General features: G+C 19.4%; 2 protein-coding genes and 1 pseudogene across 2 annotated transcripts, besides 1 other annotated feature; all 3 read right to left on the bottom strand.

Moving 5' to 3' along the window:
• Positions 1-1,620: 1,620 nt before the first annotated feature.
• PmUG01_10050500 (Plasmodium exported protein, unknown function) lies at positions 1,621-2,454 on the bottom strand (the record flags this gene model as incomplete). Its single annotated transcript, XM_029005710.1, has 2 exons — positions 1,621-2,214; positions 2,344-2,454. 2 exons carry the CDS (start codon positions 2,452-2,454, stop codon positions 1,621-1,623), a joined length of 705 nt encoding a protein of 234 aa, XP_028862272.1.
• Positions 2,455-15,210: 12,756 nt separating this feature from the next.
• On the bottom strand, positions 15,211-16,099 carry PmUG01_10050400 (Plasmodium exported protein, unknown function; the record flags this gene model as incomplete). Its single annotated transcript, XM_029005709.1, has 2 exons — positions 15,211-15,888; positions 16,013-16,099. 2 exons carry the CDS (start codon positions 16,097-16,099, stop codon positions 15,211-15,213), a joined length of 765 nt encoding a protein of 254 aa, XP_028862271.1.
• Positions 16,100-20,561: 4,462 nt separating this feature from the next.
• PmUG01_10050300 lies at positions 20,562-22,303 on the bottom strand (annotated as a pseudogene).
• Positions 20,562-22,303: a sequence feature (PIR protein, pseudogene).

The raw sequence follows: 22,303 nt of genomic DNA, 5'->3' as shown, positions 1-22,303 counted from the left end.
TATTGGGGTATATGACTTTATTTATATCAGCATTTCGCTTACATGTGGTTGATATTATACTATATATATTTTCATTTAATACTTTTTCCCCCAACTGTTTCGTTAATTAACAATATTTCAATGATCTTTACTATAAATATATTACTTAATTTCATTTATGAATTAACTACTAATAGATCTAAAAAAATACATCAATTCAAAGTTTTACACTTCAGTTAATAACAAAAATGAGTGATATTTCAATATTTATCTGTATGTTTTTTTTTTTTTTGGAAAGCAATTTTTATTTTTACTCTAGAACATAATGGAGATTTATATTTATTAATTAATCTACTATATTCAAAACTTATTTAACCCCCTCATATGCTATTTTCGTTTACATATATTTAACTAATAAAAAGTTAAAGACGAAGAAGGAAAGTTAAAATAATAAAGCTCCTATCATAAAATGTATAATTAAATATATATGCAGAGTAATATGTGGAACAAAGATAAATAAAATAAAGAATTTATTTACTAAATATTAATTATATCCATTATACCCAAATGTTAGTTATGGGTCTCCTTCAAAAACAATTAAATAAAAAACAAATGTAATATACTAAGGTAAACTGTATAATGGAACCTAGTATTATCCAAAACCTCTAATGTATAATTATTCCTATATATAATAATATTTATAATTTAACAACAAAATTTATCAGAATTATTTTATTAAAATAAACAAAACAGTTGTGGATAGTTCGTCTTCTACTATTTAAAATATCATGTATATTTTTTACCTTTTTGTTCCTTGCAATAAAATTTTTATTATAAAATAAATAAAATTATTTTATAATAATAATAAGACAACGAAGCAAAATAAATAAAAATTAATTGTCATATATATTCTTTGAAATTATTTATATTATCTAGTTAAGTATCATTAATTTTCTTTTTTTATAAATTTATTTTTAAATATTAAAATAAATTAATTTTTTAAGTAAAAAAATAAAATGTATAGTAATAAGATAGATTGAGCTTGTAATTCAATTGTTTTTTATATATATTATATATATATATATATATATACATGTAACAATACATTTACATTCATTCACTACTTTTCTTCACGTGAAAAACAGGAATCGTATATATTTAGTTAAAAAAAACAAATTATACATTTTTTTAATTGAGTCGGATAATAGTAATTTACTAATAAGAAATGCAATATATTAGCAAGACTATTTTTTACAGCTACAAATATAAATTCTCTCATATATCAATAAAATTATATAAATTGTTCTTTTATATATTTATTTCAATATATATATATATATTTTTCAAAAAATTCTTATTATATACAAAAATATATATATGAATTTCACTTTTATGTTATACTTAAAAAATATATAAAAATAAAGTGTGAAAAACATAATAACAATCAAATTAAGAAAAAATTAAAAGAATACATTTGTACTCTTGTGGATAGAAAAAACCGGTCACCCACAGATATACCTATTAAATCTATGAAATTACAGATATATCCTTGTTATATGTGTATATAAATTATGAAATTTTAGATTTTAACTCTTGTAAAAGAATACATTACTTAAAGAAGGATGATTTCTATGATGCATTTCACTTATCATTTTTTACAGTTTTCCTGTAGATATAAAAAATCCCTAATAAAAATATAATCCATAATATAGGAAGTAATCGTAAAACTAATGTAACTATCCATGGTATATCCATTAGTTCCGCTTCATTACAATACAAGCATGTTGATATAATAAATGTTACTGCAAGTGCTAAATGTAAGATAAATATAAAATTAAAAATACCTACTTTTCTACCTATACATTTACTTAAAAACTTAAAACCAAATCTTACATTTTCCTTAACTTTCTCTACATAATTTTTATTCCTTAATATACCTTTATCAAAATATATATTTCCTTCGGTATATGCATGAGATTTAACTTCTGCAGATTGTTCAAATACTCCTTTATTAATAAATGAACTTTTACATTGTTTTTTATTTTTTCCTTTTGTCCCCTTTTTATTATTAGATATATCTGCTTTTTCGTATGCTGCCATATTTGGTGCACCTCCTTTCATCCATTCAATACTTGAGCACCTTTTGTTTTTATGAACTACTAGTGCTTCATAAATTATAGTACCTGATTTTCTATAATCATTCTGCTTTTTATCCAAAATTTTATATAAGTTACTCTGAAATAAATAAATAAATATTCTTTATTTAAAAAAATAAGTAATATAATACTAACAACAAGTATGAATAAAAATAAAAAAATACTAAAAAATGAATAATAAGAGTGTCTTTAATTAACATTGTCATACCACACCACTACATAAAATGACGTATTCATTTAAAAGGATAAACGTAAAAAACTTAATAAAAAAGAATAATCTAATTCTCTCTTTCTTATGGTAGATTTTTAACATACTCATTTCTTGTTATGAACAAATTTATAATATTATAATACACCTTTAATGACAAAGGATACTAAATTTTTTTTTTTTTTATTACATATTCGTAACAAAATTAATTATATATATATAGTTATAATGCATTTTACAACTTAAAAAATATAAAAGAACTCTAAATTTATATTATTAAATTTTAACCTTTATAAATTTTATAAAAAAAACATACAACTAGAATAATGCATTTTGAATTCATCTATTAATATTTAATCTATTTACTACATATGTAATATTAATTACTTTATGAATCCTTTTGAAAATAAAATACAAAACAAAATATATAATTCCTTAACAGTTGAATTTATTCAGATTAAAAAAAATATATAATATGTAGAAAATGTAAATAATACATTATTCGATAAAGTTAGAAAAATAATTGCAAATTTTAATCATCTTTTCTCATTAATAATTATTTTTTATTAAACATTACGTTTTGCAACAAATGATTATTATTATTAAAAAATAATAATTTTGGCAATATTATAATTGTAATAATAAGCGAAAAAAAATATATTTTTTAAAATTTTTTGTTCATTATATAACCCATATTTTTTATGAATTGTTCTATATTTAAAAAATCATATTTATAAGATAATGCCTAATGTACGAAGAAATATATTTTTTAAATGCAAAAAAAAAAAAAAAAGGAGTTATATTTATGTCATGGTTTTTTAAATTGTAATTTGAAATTAAGTTCTCTATATACCATTTTTTGTGATACATTTTAAAATTCGTCCTTTTTGATTTATACAAATTATTTAAGAAAATGAATACTTTTAGAAAAAATTTTAATCAAATTAAAAAAAAAAAAAAAAATTGTACAAAAATTAATATTATTTATTTACTTTTATTTATGTTGATTTCATTTACAACCCAGCATTTGTAATAAAGATCATATAGTTACATTTAACATTTCAAACAATTTATTCACGTTATTTTTTACTCCATTTAATATTTCTATACAGTATATTAATTAACACATTTAATAATTTATCATAATCCATACATATAAATTATTAAATAAATTATAAAAAATATTCTTACTACATAAAAAACTCTTTCTAAAAATTTCTCATAAATACAAAATTTTCATTTTGGCAACATGCATGGTTTGTACACATTTTTTTAAATTTTTCTTTTAAAAAATAAATCAATATTCTTCTACATTATTTCTTCCCTAAATTATGATATGATATACAAATAGCTTAATTTTCTAGTATAAAATTTAATTTTATCAGCAAAACATATATATAAAATTGGGGAATTGTATTATTATATATATATATATATATATATATATATATATATATATATATATATATATATATCTTAAAAGCGTTTACATATATTTCGAATTAAATTTTATTTATATTTAATACATAATATTATTAATATTAGTGCATAATAATGAAACAAATTAAATATAAAATAATATTAAATTTTAGTTTATATTATATTTATATTTACATTATATGTACCATTACATAATCTAAAAAAAAATAAGATAGTTATATAAAAATTGAATTATTATGAATTATAATGAATATATCTAATATAATCAGTACAATTTACATAAAAAAACCTAAGCTATTACACCTTAGAAAAAATGTTTTAATTTATTTCCTTTTTTTTAATTCATCATATAAATTATATGTTTTACTTTTTCTAAAAAGTTCCCATAATACAATTTTTACATAATATCTTCTTATCTATCATGAAAAATATAATTAATTATATAATAGTTATAAAAATGATTGCATAAAACAAAATGGTAATAATATTTCTACGTAAATACAATACATTAAAAATGATTATGGTACTTATAAAATACATATGACTAAATGCAAAAAGGTAACAATTTAAAAATTTGTAAATGGTGTGCACGAGAATAGTCAATATAAATTAATCCTATTTTCTATAAAATATTCTTTCATTGGTGTCAAACACCAGAACAAGGAATACTCATGTTATCTGATATGAATTCATCTATGAATTTCCAATAATAACATTATCATTTATTACAGGAGTTTCCTAATTTTTACTTTTGCCAACACTACAAATTATTCCAATTAGAAATGTGAATATACTTCTACAATCCCTCTAATTTACTACTATATAATATTACTGTTTTGCATTAATATATTATTTACAAATATTCAATCTTTTTAAAAATTGATATACTTCATCTAGATTTTTCTGTTGTATTTATTAAGAAAAAAAGTAAACACATGGAAATATATAGATGAACAAAATAAGCTAATATCGATAAGTGGTATTGCATATATACCAGACTTATTATAATAACTTCCAATACGGTATGACGTATCGTACAGTACAAAATTACAATTTATGAATTGTTATTAATAGATATATTTGTTCATATGAAATGGAGGCTTCGACAAATTAATTAAATGGTACCTTAAATATCAAATAAAATAAATGTTAGAATAAAAAATTTTATTGGTATAATTACAAGAGTAATAGTATACACATGAGTATAATTCTAACCGAACTGTAAAGAGTTTATATAAAAGATGCTAAGTAGTTAGTTTAATAAGTTAAAAAAAAAAAAAAAAACAGAAGGTTAAAAAATAATTATTTTATTGAAGCTTATACATTGTCATTAGAATATAAAGAAAATATAAAATTACATTCATATTAAGTACAAAACCAATATTACTATTATTATACAAGTTTAGCACATAGTTAGGGCATATAATATTTATTATAAGAAAACTATCCATATAACATATATAAATAAGTGCAATTCATTAAAAATATATATATATATATAACACCATTACTATGTATACTGAAAAATAAAATTTTCATTGTATTTTCTGAAAACTAGTAACTATAAAAATAAGTTATATATTAATGTAGAATTAAAACAAATATAATCATTTTTATAATATGATAATTAATTTAACAGATATACGATAAAATGTGTAATCAAATTTTTAAAAATCTGCGCTACAACTGTAGAGTATTACATTAAACATCTTATATAAAGAACGAAAATATGTAATTATGTAGGGTTGAACGATATAAATTGAATACATATATCCTATCTCATATTTATTATTACTATAATCTTGATAATTATAATTTATTTCATATTTTGTGCAAAAAAAAATTAAACGAGTTCTTTATATAGTATTATGAGACTATAACTGTGTAACAAAAAGAATGAACATAAAATATATTTATCATCAAAAAAAAATTTTCAAATTATTTTGAAGATAATTTATACTTTAAGGACGTGTTCTCTATTATACTAAACAGATAATTATTAATTCTAGTATGAAATAATGTGCACTAAAAATTTAAATGTGTAAGCGCCTCTTTCTAATAATATATACTGCAGTTCTTATTTTGTGTATTTATGCATATTAAATAAAAAAGAATAAAAATATAATTTGCTATTTAAACAACTATTTTTCCTAAATATAATTATTAATTAAATATCTGTTTTTGTTATGTACTACTCTTTATACTTGCAACGTTTCTTTTTATATTACGTTAATAATTTACATATTGTACAAAGTAATTTTAATATTATACACAATTTTTTAAATAAATAACTTATTTATTATATACTATCGAAAAAGCATCAACAATTCTCATGAATTGTTACGAATTTTTTATCACTTTTAAATAAATATATTATATAAACTGCAGTATAAAGCTATGATTTTCGTAAAATAATAAAACAAAATAATAAAAAAGATATTAAAAAAAAATATATATATATATAAATAAATATAAAAAATAAATAATATTAAAAACGATAAATAAAAAATAAAATAAATAAAAAAAAAATATTATTAAATGAAATATTTCATGCACACACAAAATAAAATTCATTTTTTTTTTTCTTTTTCACTTTATCATAAATATTACAACTATAAATTAAAAAAAAAATAAATTAAAAAGAGAAAAAAAAATTTAATTTAGTGCGCATTTGTTCGTTTTTGCATAACGGAAAAATTATTTATAATATTATTATTAACATAATAATGAACAAAATACACTAATATATGGAATTCAAAATAAAAATAAATACAGTAGCTATCTTTATTTTATTGAAGTTCCATTTTTTATTAATTTAAGGCTCATTCAGCCATACTTTATATTTTAATTGGTACTTTGTAAATGAAATAAGCATGAGAATATATATTTAGTTTAATTAACTAATGAAAATTTTTTTGCTGTACTTTTTACTCAGAAAATCACTTCCCATTCTCAAATATTATCCAGAACATTTCAACACCAGAGAGAATAATTCATATATAAATTTTTTTTTAATAATTTATCTTATAGAAATAAAATGACTTTTCTGACATTAAATTAATAGAAATAAAATAAAAAGTAATGTATAATATTTTATGAAATAACTTTATTAATTTTTTGTATTTTAAAATTCAATAGATCCATAAAATTGGAATTTTGTAATTTCACAGTAATCATCCATACTTTTATGTATTAATATATGTCCATTTACACAAGTTAAAAGAAATTTCAAACAATTTTCTATTAACAATCACTATGTATAATTTGAATTATTCTATTTTTTTGTGTTAATACTTTTTTATTTTATAACAACAAAATTGTACACCATATACAAATTTGTTCATTAAGTAGCATGGAAGTAACAGTGTTATATAATTAAAATTATTCCTTATTAACTTTATAACATGTACGATATTCATCACGGAATAAAAGGATTTGTAAATACTACATTATTATATAAATTAAGATAATTAAATTATTAGAAGAATTTATCATGTTTGTTTATTTTAAATATATTTTTTAAGCATTTAAATACAAAGGAAAAAATATAAATGTATAAAAATGTAACTTTTTCTTAATACTAAATTGTCATATATATTCATTATTTTTGTATTTTTATTACTCCTTAACATATACTGCTGGAATTTATTAAAATTATCGTTTTTAATAGATTACTTCCGCAATTAGTATTTGTCAAAATACTTCAAAATATTTATTTTCCATGGAACAGAATAATGTATTACTTGTGCTAACATATATCACCTTAATTATTTCATGATATAAAAACTAGTATAAATGGAAATTAAAATAAATTCATTTTAATATATCACATATTTATGTTTATATAAGAAATTATATTTGATATATTATTTATCAAAAGATCGTTTAAGACCCTATATCAAAGGGAAAAATCATATAAGTTGAATTTATATATTTATGTCTTAATAGCTACTTAAATATAGAGAATATGATTTTCTTTAATTTCATTCATATAATAAAATATAATAGAATAAAAATATGTAAAATCAAAATAAAATAACTCTAATAAAATGAATTTTATATTTAGAAAAAATAGTAATTTTAACCACTGTAATTAACACTAATGCAGAAAAAAATATATTTCCCTTTGCGAAATACTAGTTATTAAATCTGTTTTTAGGGATGTGTATGTGGCATTCGTTCAATTATATTGCTTTAACATAAAGATATTTTCATTATTTAAGGGTATATGCTTAGTTATTCCTTACTATTTTCAAGAATACATTAGATTAACTTTATCCCCAACAGATTCGTACATAAACTTTAATTACCATTACTATTTTTAAAATGAATTATTTTAACTATGAAATATATTTACTTTTGAATGTGCATCAATAGATCACATAAGGGAAAAAAGTAATTTCAAGAAACAGTTGCAATATATAAAAATATAAAATAATATAATTGTTCAAATTATTTACACGATATATAAAGCTTAAGAAACATTACAAATGATATTTAAAAGTATTCTTAAAATAAAAGAAAAGAAACTTCTTCGTATAAATTGTGTTAGGGTGTACATATAATAATTATTTACATTCCATATGATAAAAATTCAATTGTCTTACATTGATAGAAATATAAAATTATTATTTATTGAAGTTAAAATGAGAGCAAAATTTGAAAAAAATATATGAACACATTTTTATAGAAATTACCGAAGAAGTAAAAAAAAAAAAATTTCTAATATTAATGATTGTGAGTGTTGATTTAATATCTTTTAACCACATATATATTGATATAATAAGACTATTTAGGAAGAAAAAAAAATGGATGAGCTATTAATACACATATAAAATAAATCTATTATGAAATTATTTCACACATGATTATATGTAATTCACCAATAAAATATGATTTCCTAATAAATAAAATAAATATGTTACAAATAATTGCATATATTTATAAATTCTTTTTTCTATTTTGAAAATACGCACGAAAGAAAATTATGCGTGCTTTCATTTCAAAAATGTACATGACCGCGTTAATTTGAAGTATAATGAATAATTGTCGATAGTCATGTTTAATAATTTATCTGATTAATATGATATACATATTTAATCATTATACATTTATTATAATGAATAAAAATTCAACTTTTTTAAGAATTTAATAAATGATACATCACATATTTTTTTTTTCTATCATTAAGTGAAATACTGGGGATGAACATTTAAACATATTCATTTATTTTATAATATAAAATAAAATAGATATTGTTATACTGAAAAGCGCTAAGATACATACTAACTAAATCTAATTTTTTATAACTATAAATATTACTTGATTTTTTCTTAATTTTTATTCTGTCTTTTTTTGTTAATATATTACTTTAGTTAAACATCCTAAGGAATTATTCAGATTAAATATATATGATAATAACACCATTCTAGTTTAATAATGTCTACATATGTAATTCATAATAACAGCTTCTTTTATAACGTATTGTAATGTTAATTACTATTATTATTAATACATGGATATATGATATTTTCGTTTTTACTGTCATAATAAAGCATAAGAAATAAAATGTACAAGTTTTGTGTTTTTTCTATTTTTATTTATATATTTAATAATTCATACAGTGGTATTAGTCAAGTTAGAGAAGATACATTTTAAACACATATAATTATGAAGAGATATAGATTACTTTTTTAAAATATGTCTTTCTTGATATTTCACCGCAAAACTATCTTACATTAAGTCTAAATATACTTCAAGAAAAATAAAAAATGAAAGCGTTTTCATTTCATATCATGAATTTTCTTAATTAACATATTAATCGTTTATTCATAAATTATTTCCCATTAATTCATTTATCATTTCTTTAATTATAAGCGTAATATTATATTTAAAAAATAAAAAAAAGATATATAGTTAATATAAATAAAGTGCTTATTATTACATGCAATAGAATATTAAAAGAGTTGAAATTTCAATATAAAGGAAACATCATTTAGAACATTTCTAAAGTAGTATAATTTTTTCTAAGATAATGAAAACACTAAAAAACTATACAAAAAATAATTCACAGAAATAAATATAAAATTACATTTTAAACTAACGAACAAATACAATAATATAAAAAGTGATAGTACATTTTTGATAAAATATACATAAGTATAAGAAAATAAAAAATATATTGTATATAATTAATTGATGCTCAGATATTTATGTTATTTACAAAAGTTTTTATAATACTTTAAAAAATGTGTTTACATACACCAAAATCTTACAATAAAATTTCATTATGCACAAATAATATAATATAAAATAATTGCATTATAATCATTATAAAAGTGTACACATAAATCTACTGTTGTTTATTCGGTTACAATTATTTGTATTAATAAGGTAATATATAATTAAATCCTCACAGTTCTATTTAATTAAATAAAACGCATTTATAAAAATAAAAAAATATATATTATTTTTGTAAACAACCTAATACAATAATATGAAGAGAACCTATAACTAATATTATGAAAAGTAATAAAATATGGAACAAAGAATATTCACTGTAAAATAACATTAAAAAACACTTAACAATTATAATAATTATATTACTACTTTAACTTCACTTATCGTGAAGTAAAAAACAGTTAATTTCATATAAGTAGTCATATTAAATTTTTTTTTTTATTTTTTATATATAATTATAATCAGTTTATAGTAATAAAATATTTAATTTTCCTGCATATATTTAAATGTTAAATATATAAATACATATTATACACGCTGAAAGTTCTAAGAAAGAAAGTAAAACTTTAACTTTCATATATAATGGAATGAAGGGAATTAATAGATTATTTTATAATTATAAGATATAATCTATTTATGGAATGTTACACTTACAATTAAAACAAAATTTTGAGTGGCACATTTTTAATTTACAAAATAGACACTTCCTTTCCTATAATGTACTTCCTTTTAATTAAATTACTTTTCATTTAATTAAATTTTAATTTTAGAAATATTCGTCACGTTCAGTTTCTTAATCAATATATATACTATTAAAACTTCTTATAAATATTAAATCAAATAATATGAAAGCTATTAACAAAAAAAAAAAAATAATAACAAAATAAAAGAGAAAAATTTATACCTTATAAATATTAATACATATCTATTTATAATATTTTAGAAGTTCAAAAAGGATTACTAAATAAATATTAGAATATAGTGGGTAATTTATATAATAATGCACTAAAATTAATTTATTTTTTTGTATAACATACCAGTACAATTATATCAGCCTTATTAATAATATAATAAGTATGTACATTTACTCCAGACCCTTTTTTAATTACAATAAAGTAATTCTGTGTTTATTATTATTAAATTATGAATTAAAAACTTTTATTTTATACTGTATTAACTGTGCAACCTCATTTTAATATTAATAAAAAATAAATAGGATATATTACTAGGAAAAATTTTCTTAAAATTCTATGTATGAAAAAGAGGAATACACCACATAAGTAAACATATTATATATTTCTTTCATTTATATAAATATAAAATATGATACCCCTTTAATTTTGGTTATTTAATTCACATAAATTATATTCATTGGAATCTAACAATTCACAGATCAACGTAAAATTTATCCTTTCGATATAATAATTATATATATCATTTTATTTCAAAAATTCCTTTTTATATAAATGAAATAAATATTTTTATTCATGAAAGTATGATTTTTAGAATTTATATATTATTACTGTTATTTTATTTTTTTCATTTATTTTTATGATAACTGTGTTAAATTATATCTTAAATATAAAGAGGAATTTGAGAAAGTTATCCATGATAATCTGTATAAGGGAAGTATGGAAAATTCTAGAAAGGGATGTGATAAACATACGATATCTGAATTTACCAAATTGAGTCAAGATTTTGTATATATTTATATCAAATAAGGAATTATCATAATTCTGATATATACTAATACTGCAAATACTTGAATTGTCGGATAAATTCAGAAGAAAAATATAAAAAGGATCATAGATAGTTTAATAAATACAATTAATTTTCATCCAAATTAGGTAATATATATAAGAAAAAATTCGAACAATTTCTATCTGATATATTACATAATCTTAAAGAACTAAATAATTATCATAATTATTTTAGCATATTAAACAGTCATGACGATGTACTAAACAGAAATTCTTGTAAAAATATATATAATATTTATAAATTTTAAATTCAAAATTACAAAGAATGTCAAAAAAATGTAGAGGCCATTTTTGTGAGGAATTATTCAATTTTAAGAAAGCATATGATATTAAAGTGCGCGGTGTGACTTCTTGTTCTGGTATACCACAAATATTACCTCCTACAAAAATAGATTATGTATTTCCTGTTAACTTAACCACAGCTATCTCATTACTACCGCCTATCATTTTATTCTTTTTATATAAGATTAATAAAAATTATACCTTTTAGTGTGAATATTCTAGCACAATAAGAATTTTCATTTTCACAGTAAATTACCAAAATAAAACAGTTACATATTTAGGTGTATATACATGTTTTTTTTCATATTGTTTACAAGAATGAAATCATGGTTTAATAATCTCTTACGTACGAAAAAAAAATAGATGAATTTAACGAACCTGCAAAAATAAGAGAATCCTTACAAAATATAAATAAAGAAGTAGGTAAAAATCATAAAGGAAGTTTTCATCGTATAGGGTATCAAATTCAAGGAGATCCCTGATAAAAAATGTTACAGTTTATATTATTTTTAATAGAAAATTTAATACTCAGTGGTGTAAAAGTTACTTATCAGTGGATATTTATTAATAAATAAGATAAAATAAAAAATAAGTAATGTATAAATGTGCATAAAATTTATAAAAAAAAAAAAAAAAAAAGGTTAACATAAATGTAATACTACTGTAAGTGTCAGTAGCACGAAAATACACTTATATATGAAATTATCATTAGATTGAAAAGTACATAACATTAAAACATAAATATATATCACAAGATTGTGAAATAAATAATCATTTTCTTATATAATAATATATAGATAAGTTTATTAAATAAGTATTAAAAAAGAAGAAAAGAAACAAATGCTTAAAAAAAAAAATAGTAATATTATTATGCAAAATAAAAGAAAAAAATTCTAAAAACAAAAGCACTATTCAGAAAATAAAATGAATATATATATATTTTATATAACTTTAACGTTTTATTATCATTTATCTTCTTTCAGTTAAATATAATTAAAAATTTAACGTAATATACAAAAAGTATAGAATTTTTGTTTTTATCTGGTATATATTCTATGCAACACTGTAACAAGATTATTTAAACATAAAGTTAAGACACACGAATTAGGCTGAATTTTTAATTTTAATAGTGAAACTTTTAGCCGTTAGGTAATAAATCATAAATACATTCAAGCACTATAATTAATTTACCATCTCTCTTTAAATACCCTTTTATACATATTACATCCGAAGTAGTAAGCAAATCTATATATGATAAATAAAAAACACATATAAATTTATTTTATAATTATAAAATTTCCGCTAAAGTAAATTATATAAGTGACAAATTCCATATATACTTTTATATTTCACTATTATTTACTGTATACAAAGGAAAAAATATAATACTTATTTCTATAAATATAATAGAAAGTAACATAATAATACCTAAAGTATCAGACAAATTGAAAGGAAATTATTCTTTTATTCAGGTACCTAATAGAACTCCACTGTTATGATCTCCTTAGAACTAGTTACATATGCATTATTATACATATTATATTTTAAAAAGTCAGGATCTTTTCTTGCTTCACGTAAAAATTTCAGATGCAGTTGTAATAATCAAATTAGAAATTTCAGAACAGATATTAATTTTAATTATTCTATATAACTATATATTATCTTGGTTCTTACCATATATCTGCATATTTGCTATTAATTTAGATAGGGAAATTATTAGATCATACTTAATATCACATACTAAATAATAAAACAAAAAATATTTATTCTTGAAATTATATGATATTTTTGAAACATTAACATGTATATATTAAAAGAATAAATAAAAATATTTTTACAATAAGGAGGTACTCAATTTTATTTTTCATAACGATTTTTTTAAAGTAGTAAATTTAATATAGAAGAAACAGTTCATCATTTGGTTCAAGTTTCTATTAAATATAAAAATACTATTTTGTTTATTATAATTTTTTAATCATTATTTTTAATTTAACCATATAATATATATATATATTTACATTTTATGCTTTTAAAGGTAAATAACAAAAAAAATAAAAATATTAAGCTAACATTTCATTCCTAATTAATTTATGTAATATCAACTTAAAACATTTTCAACAGAATTGATCTATATAAACTATTTGCTTAGTTTACCTACAAATTCAATATATTGATAATTTATTTTTTATAAAAAAAATAATTTTATTAATAAAAATTTTCTTCTATTTACATATTAAACAAATAATATTTAAATTAAAAAAATTATTTTACATATTAAAAAAATATTTTTAAAATTCAAATTCTATATCATAAAACTTTTTTTTTTAAGAATATAAAAACTAATATATTACAATTATCTAAATTTTTGAAGTTTATATTTTTGTTATTAAAAAAGAATTAACTGTATATTTTATAGAATGCATAAGCTAATAAAATAAGGTAAAATATAAACAATACTAAAATCAAAATATTAACAATTATCCCTAAACTCATAATTCTATTTTGAAGGGATAATATCTTATTATATATTTACATTTATACAATGCAAAAAAAAAAAATATTAAAATATATATTAAAACGAATTAAAATAATATATTTGATATAATGTATTTGCTATAAAGTTTTTTTTTTTGAAGAATAAATACTACGTTTTCTTCAATAATTAAAATATATATATATATATATATATATATATATATATAAAAGAACTGTTTTTATTTCGTTTCATTATGTAATAAACAGGATATATCTATTTTTAATTTTAAACGGATAATTCATTTTTTTAAATCACTTATAAAATATATATTTAAAACAAGAAAAAGATAAAAAATTAAGACTATTAATTGAAGTAACATTAATTAACAAATAATATCACTAAAATTATATAAATTATAATTTAATATATTAAGTTACATATATATATTTTTTTCAAAAAAATTTCTTTAAATACAGAAATTTGCATATGAAATATATTTTTAGGTTGACATTATAACATAAAACGAAAAACGTTAAATCATTTAATATAACAAAAAAATTTTATATTCATAATTATACTTTTTCGAATTAAAAAGAACAGGCACATGCAGTTGAACTTACGAAATATAACCAATTCTATATATGTTATGTCCTTTTATAACTTAAGGAATTATACACTATAACTGTTATAAAAGTCTTTATGAAAAGGAGGATATGCCGTATTAAGTATTTCACGTTTTTTATTTATTATCTCTACAAATTTTATAATTATTTTGATGAGATAAATAGTCGCTAGTATAACTATAAATGTTAATATACCGAATCCCAATGCTGTTGAATTTAAACCAATGTCTTTACATATATCACTAGTAATACTTTTCAAAGACTTTGTATGTTCTAAAATAATTAATATTATTCCAATTAATCCATGGAAACCCAATAAAGCACAAAGCGTAGATCCTTTTCCTTTTATACTGTCTTTTAAAAATTTAAAATCAGAATTTGTAGAATACTTGACTTTATTTTTATAGTACATGCTATCCAAAATTCTTTTTCCAGAACATGAATTCTCTCTGTTGCACAAATAAGACCTGTTTTTCCTAGATTGTCCATATTCTACTGCAACATTTAATGAATGTTCATTTAGTGGTTTATTTTTTCCTTTATATACTTTTTCATTATTGTACATGCCTTCTTTTTCGTATTCTCTATTATTTGGTTTCTTCACTTTTATCGATGCAATATTTGAACACCTTCCCTGTTTATGCTTTGCTAGTAAACGATAAGTTCTTGTAACCAATTTTATATCATTATAGATTTTCTCATTCAAACATTCATTATATATCCTCTATAAAAGCAAATATCCATGATATAAAAGTATAAGTAATTTTATTTTACCAAAAATTATTAATAAAAAGATACCAAAAAAAATACGTGTAATTCATATATCCTTATAAATAATATTAGCGTACCATATTATTGTAAAAATAACATGTCCAAGTTAAGAGAAACAAAGTACATATTTTAATATAGAAGTGTAACTTGCATTTTTCTTCCATGACATAGATTTTTAATATTAAAATATACTCAATTATGAAAAAAGAAACAATTATATAACATACTTTTACTTATAAAGGATAGAATATTTATTTTTTATATTTTACTTTCTTATCTTTTTTTTTTCATATAAATGTATAATTAAAATATTTATAACTATAATTCTCTTTACAATATAAACAAAAATAACTTCAAAATTTTTTTAACGAATTTTTAATACTGTTTTTAAAATACAAACATTCGTTAAAATAACGCAGTTCGCATTCATTAAAAATTGTTCAAAATATGTAATTTAACTATGCAATATAATTTAGAAATTCAATAATTCTTCCATTATTCCTTTAAAAATAAAATTAAAAAAATATATTTTTCTTTAATATTTAAAAAAAAAAATGCGTTTATTTACAGTATAGATTATAGAAAACACTTTGTTATAAATACTTAGAGAGAATCATTACTTATATAAATTATGAAGGCATATTAATAAATATAATACTATAAATATTATATTTTGAAAAAATATTAATTAATATTAAATAATATTGAACATTATAATAATATAATTGCAGTAAATAATAAATGAAAAAGGAAATAATTTGTACATAACTTCGTGTTGTATAAATTATAAAACATGAAATATATATTATCTATTATAAATTAAAAAGATAAAATTTATCAGATACTACTCTAATATTTAAAAAAATATATAATTTGACACTAAATAAAAGCATATTTATTTTTATTTTACTGGCACACTTAAAATTTTTAATTTTTTAGTAACCATTAATTTATATCATATTTTATAAATGAAGAGTTTAAAATTAATATACTTAATTTTTTCCTTTTTTATTAATAAAATATATATATTTAAAAAAAATATAAATAAATTTAAAAAAAAAGAAAATTAATGTTCTTACAAGAATATTACATATAATAACATTAATATAAATGTATATGAATGAAAAATATTTACAAATAAGTATAATATATAGAGAGAATAATATGTATATGACAAATTAAAAAGAACAACATTAAATTTAATAATATATATAATTTATTAATTTTTATATTGTTATATTCACTATCAAAGTATTCTTTTTCATTTATTCTTATACATATACATAATATCAGGATATATTTTAAAAGTTAAGAATAATAATTCAACGTAAATATATAAATATATAGTATTTTATTTAAAACACAACTAACAGTAAAAATATAATATTCTCAAGTATTTCTACTTCCTATGTATAAATTTTTCTGTATCCATGCGTATGATAACAATACAAATATGATATTCACAAAAATTATTGTAATAACTGAAATAAAAATTTATACTACTTTTTTCGCAAAAACATATTATTATACCCAGGAAATAATTAAAAAAAGTTTTAAAAAAAGAAAAATAATTAAATTTAAAATATTATTTTTGAATTTACAAAAAAGATTAATCTACAAAATCTAACATTGTTACGTTTTTGATGTTTTAAATTATTTATACTTTTTTCCTGACAAATAAAATGGATTATTATTTATTGTTCTTTCATTGATCCTATTATTTAAGAATTTTAGTTATTAATTCATACTAAATACTTTCAAATAAAATATTATTTAACTTATTTTAAAAATTTATATTAAATCTTAAATAATTAGTAAAGTATGTTTTGAAAAATTAGAATATTATATAATAAAATCCTGCTAAACGTTTACTTATATATATAATTCATTAATTTGATGAATAATTGATGTTGTTAAACATATTTTCTTTTTGTTTATTAATAATTTATATATTCTTTTCTATATTATTTAAGTTTTTGTATTATGAAAGAATCATATACAAATAACTTAAATTCTTTTTAATATATTTAATTTGCTCCATCCTAATTATCTATGTAATGAGAGAATTATACATACATATTTTTATTTGAGTAATATTTATTCAATTCAATATTAGATACAATATTATTTTCTGCATCTCCATCTTCTAAATATGTGATTAATTCTATTTTATTATACTTTTAGTTGATGATGTTTTCAAATCTATAAATGTATGGAGTAATTCATATTTCTTCCTATATCACTTTCGTGCAGAATCTAACAGATATATTTTTACATTTATAAAGAGATATTTACTCCATTTTTTTACTTTTTCCAGGAATTCGTAATTCTTGAAAACATTTAGTATTTAGTTACCACATTTATTCTTCCATATTTTAAGAAACTGAACAATAATAAGTAAATATAAAACTAATTATTTTAATTAATATTTTGAGTTAATAAAAATTCACAGATCTATTCACGTATAATTTTTAATGTTATAAACTTGTATCATATCCATTACTATATTGGCATTTACTTTTTTAATTTATCGATATGATCCTTGTGTTACACATTGTCTTCATATATTACATAAATAATAATTCATTTATATAAGTTACGCAAAAAAGAAAAGTTTTAAAATATTTTAATTTAAATTTATTTATATTTGATAATTTCATAATTGCATATATACTTATAACGTTCCTTCCAAATTTATATTATCTATAAACCACAATTTTTTTATATATGCATAATAGTTCTACAAATAATGGTTGCATTATATATTTTGCAAGCAAATACATTTAAATAGTCCATTATATACATCATTATGGGACTTTATACATTATATTTACATTAGATATTTTCTCTGGAACTAAAAATTATTTTTATTCCTTTATACTAGTATCTATGAATGATAAGATAAAATTTACAGTTTATTTTAAAAAATAATATATAAAGAAATTTTTAACTCATACATTTAACTAAAATATATATTAATAATAAAAATTATATATATAATTTACATCATAATTATAACTTTTATATGTTATTAAAATATAAATTATAAATTGTAGCACGTAATATTAATGTTTTAGCATCAGAAATTTATTTACACTATAATATAAAAATAGAAAGAAAAATATTTCCATTGTTAAAGAATATATGATATAAACACAGTAAAAATTGAAATAATATATATATTTAATTTTTTCTAAAGTATTAGAAGTTATACCATCATTCTGATTTGATTATTTGCATAATTCATATTATTTTAAAATATCAAATGCAATTCTGTGTAAACTATTTATAGTTTTGCAGTTTTCTTATATGTTTATATTGGGAAAGTTAAGATTATTACTCAAATTGTTGTCGAATAATTCATCTACATATTATTCTTCTGTAATATATAGTTATATATAATATACAAAAATTATCTTATTCTGCATCTTCTTCATTTTTACCTACAGATGAATTAGTACAGAATATAAATTTTTTATCCCCTAATGTTAAATCCAATTAGAGCACCGCATAATTGTGGTTTTTCTTTTCACGAAGCTGTTCTGATTTTGTAAATGATTTTTTAATACCCCATAAAATGAGAAATTATTTAACATTAAAGTAAATTTCAGTAAATTTTTCATATCTTTTTTTTATCCGAGTTTCACATACAACTCTCTCTTTTACTGCTTATTTTCCAAAAAATTTAGAATCAAATCATTTTAACAGAATAATTGGTATACACCAAAATTTTTATAATATAATACATTATAAACTCTTTCATGTATATAAAAAAAACACAGTTTTCCGGAAGTAATTTTATATTATCCAAAAAATGAAGTAAAATAATAATGTATAAATGTTAACGGAAATCTAAAACACACTTCATGAATCATAATAGATTCTTTAATTATAATTTGATACATAAATTTTTCTACAAAAATGTATTAGTCTACGTGTTTTTATTTTAATAGATACAAAATTGCATTTTGAGGAGTATATAATATTAAAATGTTATAAGTTAATTTGTTCACAATATATTGAATAAATTCAAAATTTCATATTTATGTTTATTTCAAATATAACTATAACATGTATTATATGTGAAGCTTTAACTAAACATAAAATAAAATCTCTGTACTAATTCTTAAGTATAAATGAAATATATATATCATTTTTCTAATATATTTTTGCGTCTAATATATTAGAACCTTATATTATTATTAAACATTAAAATAGGAATTATTCTTTTACGTATTAGAAATAATAATAGCGTCTTATAATATTATGGTTATTTAAAAAAAAAATTCAATAAAGAAAGAGCATTATAAAAAAATTCAATTAATAATATTATTAAAAAGACAAAAAAAAAAAATACATACAAATATATATAATAATATAAAAAAAATGAATGAGTTTTAATTATACTATTTTTAGTCATGCTTTTTTCAATTATAGATATTTAATAGAAAAGTGCTTCTACCTCAATTTTGTATGCTTTTTTATATCTTTGGTCTAGATCATTTGATAACCTTTGTAACACTAATGAAATGAATTTCACTGTTTTATATTTACTACATTAAATCTCCTGTCAGAATACCTAAATATACGCTTTATTAATCTTATTCATTTTATTTGCGTATTAAATTAATCTATATTAGTCCTATATCTTTTTCTCCTTTTTCTAATTTTACCTACATATGATCCAGAGGGGATAAACTAATTAAAAAAAATAAAGATGTAAAACATATATATTATGATTATTTTACAAATATAACATTTCAAGTAAAATAAATTATTAATTCAAACTTATAACATATTCATAATACACAATTTAATTAGGTATTTACTTTTCTAAAAAGCAAAAAAAACAAAATTCCTCGAAGCATTAAAGCAAATACAAGGAAAACACGGGAAACAATGTTCTTTAATATATTAAAGTTTGAGCATACAGTAATAAGAGAATGAACCTGAATACCAGGAAATATATTTACTGATGAATTGTCAACTCCAGTAACCGCTTTTCTTTTATGCATTACAGTGCGTGTATATTCTATATTTCTTAATTGATGAGAGCGAGATTTCTCTTATTTTACTACTATTCCTTTAACACTGTCTCCTTCCTTATTTCTATCTTTTCCCCCTTCTATATTTTTATCTATTTCCCGTTTTTGTGATTTTTCTCAATTATCTCTTACTTTTTCTTTTTCTTTTTCTTTCTCACGCTCTGGCTCTCTCACTATTTCGATTTCTACTTTTTCTTTTTCTTCTTTTTCATTTTCTACTATTTTTCTTTCTGTTATTTCTCTTTTTACTTTTTCCCTTTCTTCCATTTCCTTCTCTTTCACTTTTTTAAATGCTTCTCTTAATCCTTTATCGGATAGTAATACTCCACACTTAATAATGTTACCCGTAGAACCCTCTTTTTTCTAGAAAATCTGCTTTATGCAGCAATTTTATGTACTCGAAAATTTGGGGGTTAACTTCCGCTTGTTTTTCAGGATCAGCTTCCATCTTTTCCTTGCTAAATATGCATTTAACTTTTTCATCTATTCTTTTGTAAAGAGAAAATATTTTACCTATTGTATTGAGAATGGTAAAATCACTTTGGTCCATATTTGTTTCACTTTCAAATTCTTTTGAATCTTTACAGAGGGGGTTTTGAAATCGTGCTGAGTCTTCTCTATATATCTGAGATTCTGCTGAATCTTTGCTGGTAGTTTTCAAAACTTCTGATGAATCTGTTCTGATGGTTTTATCCTGAGCCTCTCCTAAATGTGTTTTGGACATTATATCTTGAGCTTTATTTTCTGAATATGTTCCCGGTGTTTTTGTCTTTGCTCCTGAACAAGGAATCCCAACGTTCTCTAGTTGTCCATTAGTTCTATTTCCATCTCTACAACTAGGTATACATGCAACTCCGGGGCCAAAATTACAAAACGTCTTTTCCTTCTTATCCAGTTTAGGACTTCCAACAATATAAATTGAGTTCATAAACTCTTGTTCAAATTTCTTATCCAATTTTTTTTCAGATTTTTCATCTGAATCATTACTTTTTAGTCTATCACAATTTCCATTCGTTTGGGATTCTAACGCAGATAATATTTTACATGGATTAAAATGTTCCCATATTCCAAAAAAGAATTTGGATAGCTCTTTATTCCACCTATATAACAAGTATACCTATCTTGTTTATATAGACTATTAATAAATTTAAGATATTTTTTATATTTACTCATGTTAACATTATTACGTGTACCACTATTTTTAAGACTGGTATAATTTTTAAAATAATTATACAAATATTTATCTTCTTTCCATACATAAAAAGTGCCACTTAGATGAAGATTACGTCCCAATTCTGAATTATTCACATATAAATTTTTCAT

The sequence above is a fragment of the Plasmodium malariae genome (genome assembly GCF_900090045.1).
Source record: "Plasmodium malariae genome assembly, chromosome: 10".
NCBI classification, from domain to species: Eukaryota; Apicomplexa; class Aconoidasida; order Haemosporida; family Plasmodiidae; genus Plasmodium; species Plasmodium malariae.
Note: the sequence above shows the minus strand (reverse complement) of the source record. Positions and strands in the feature narration are given on the sequence as shown.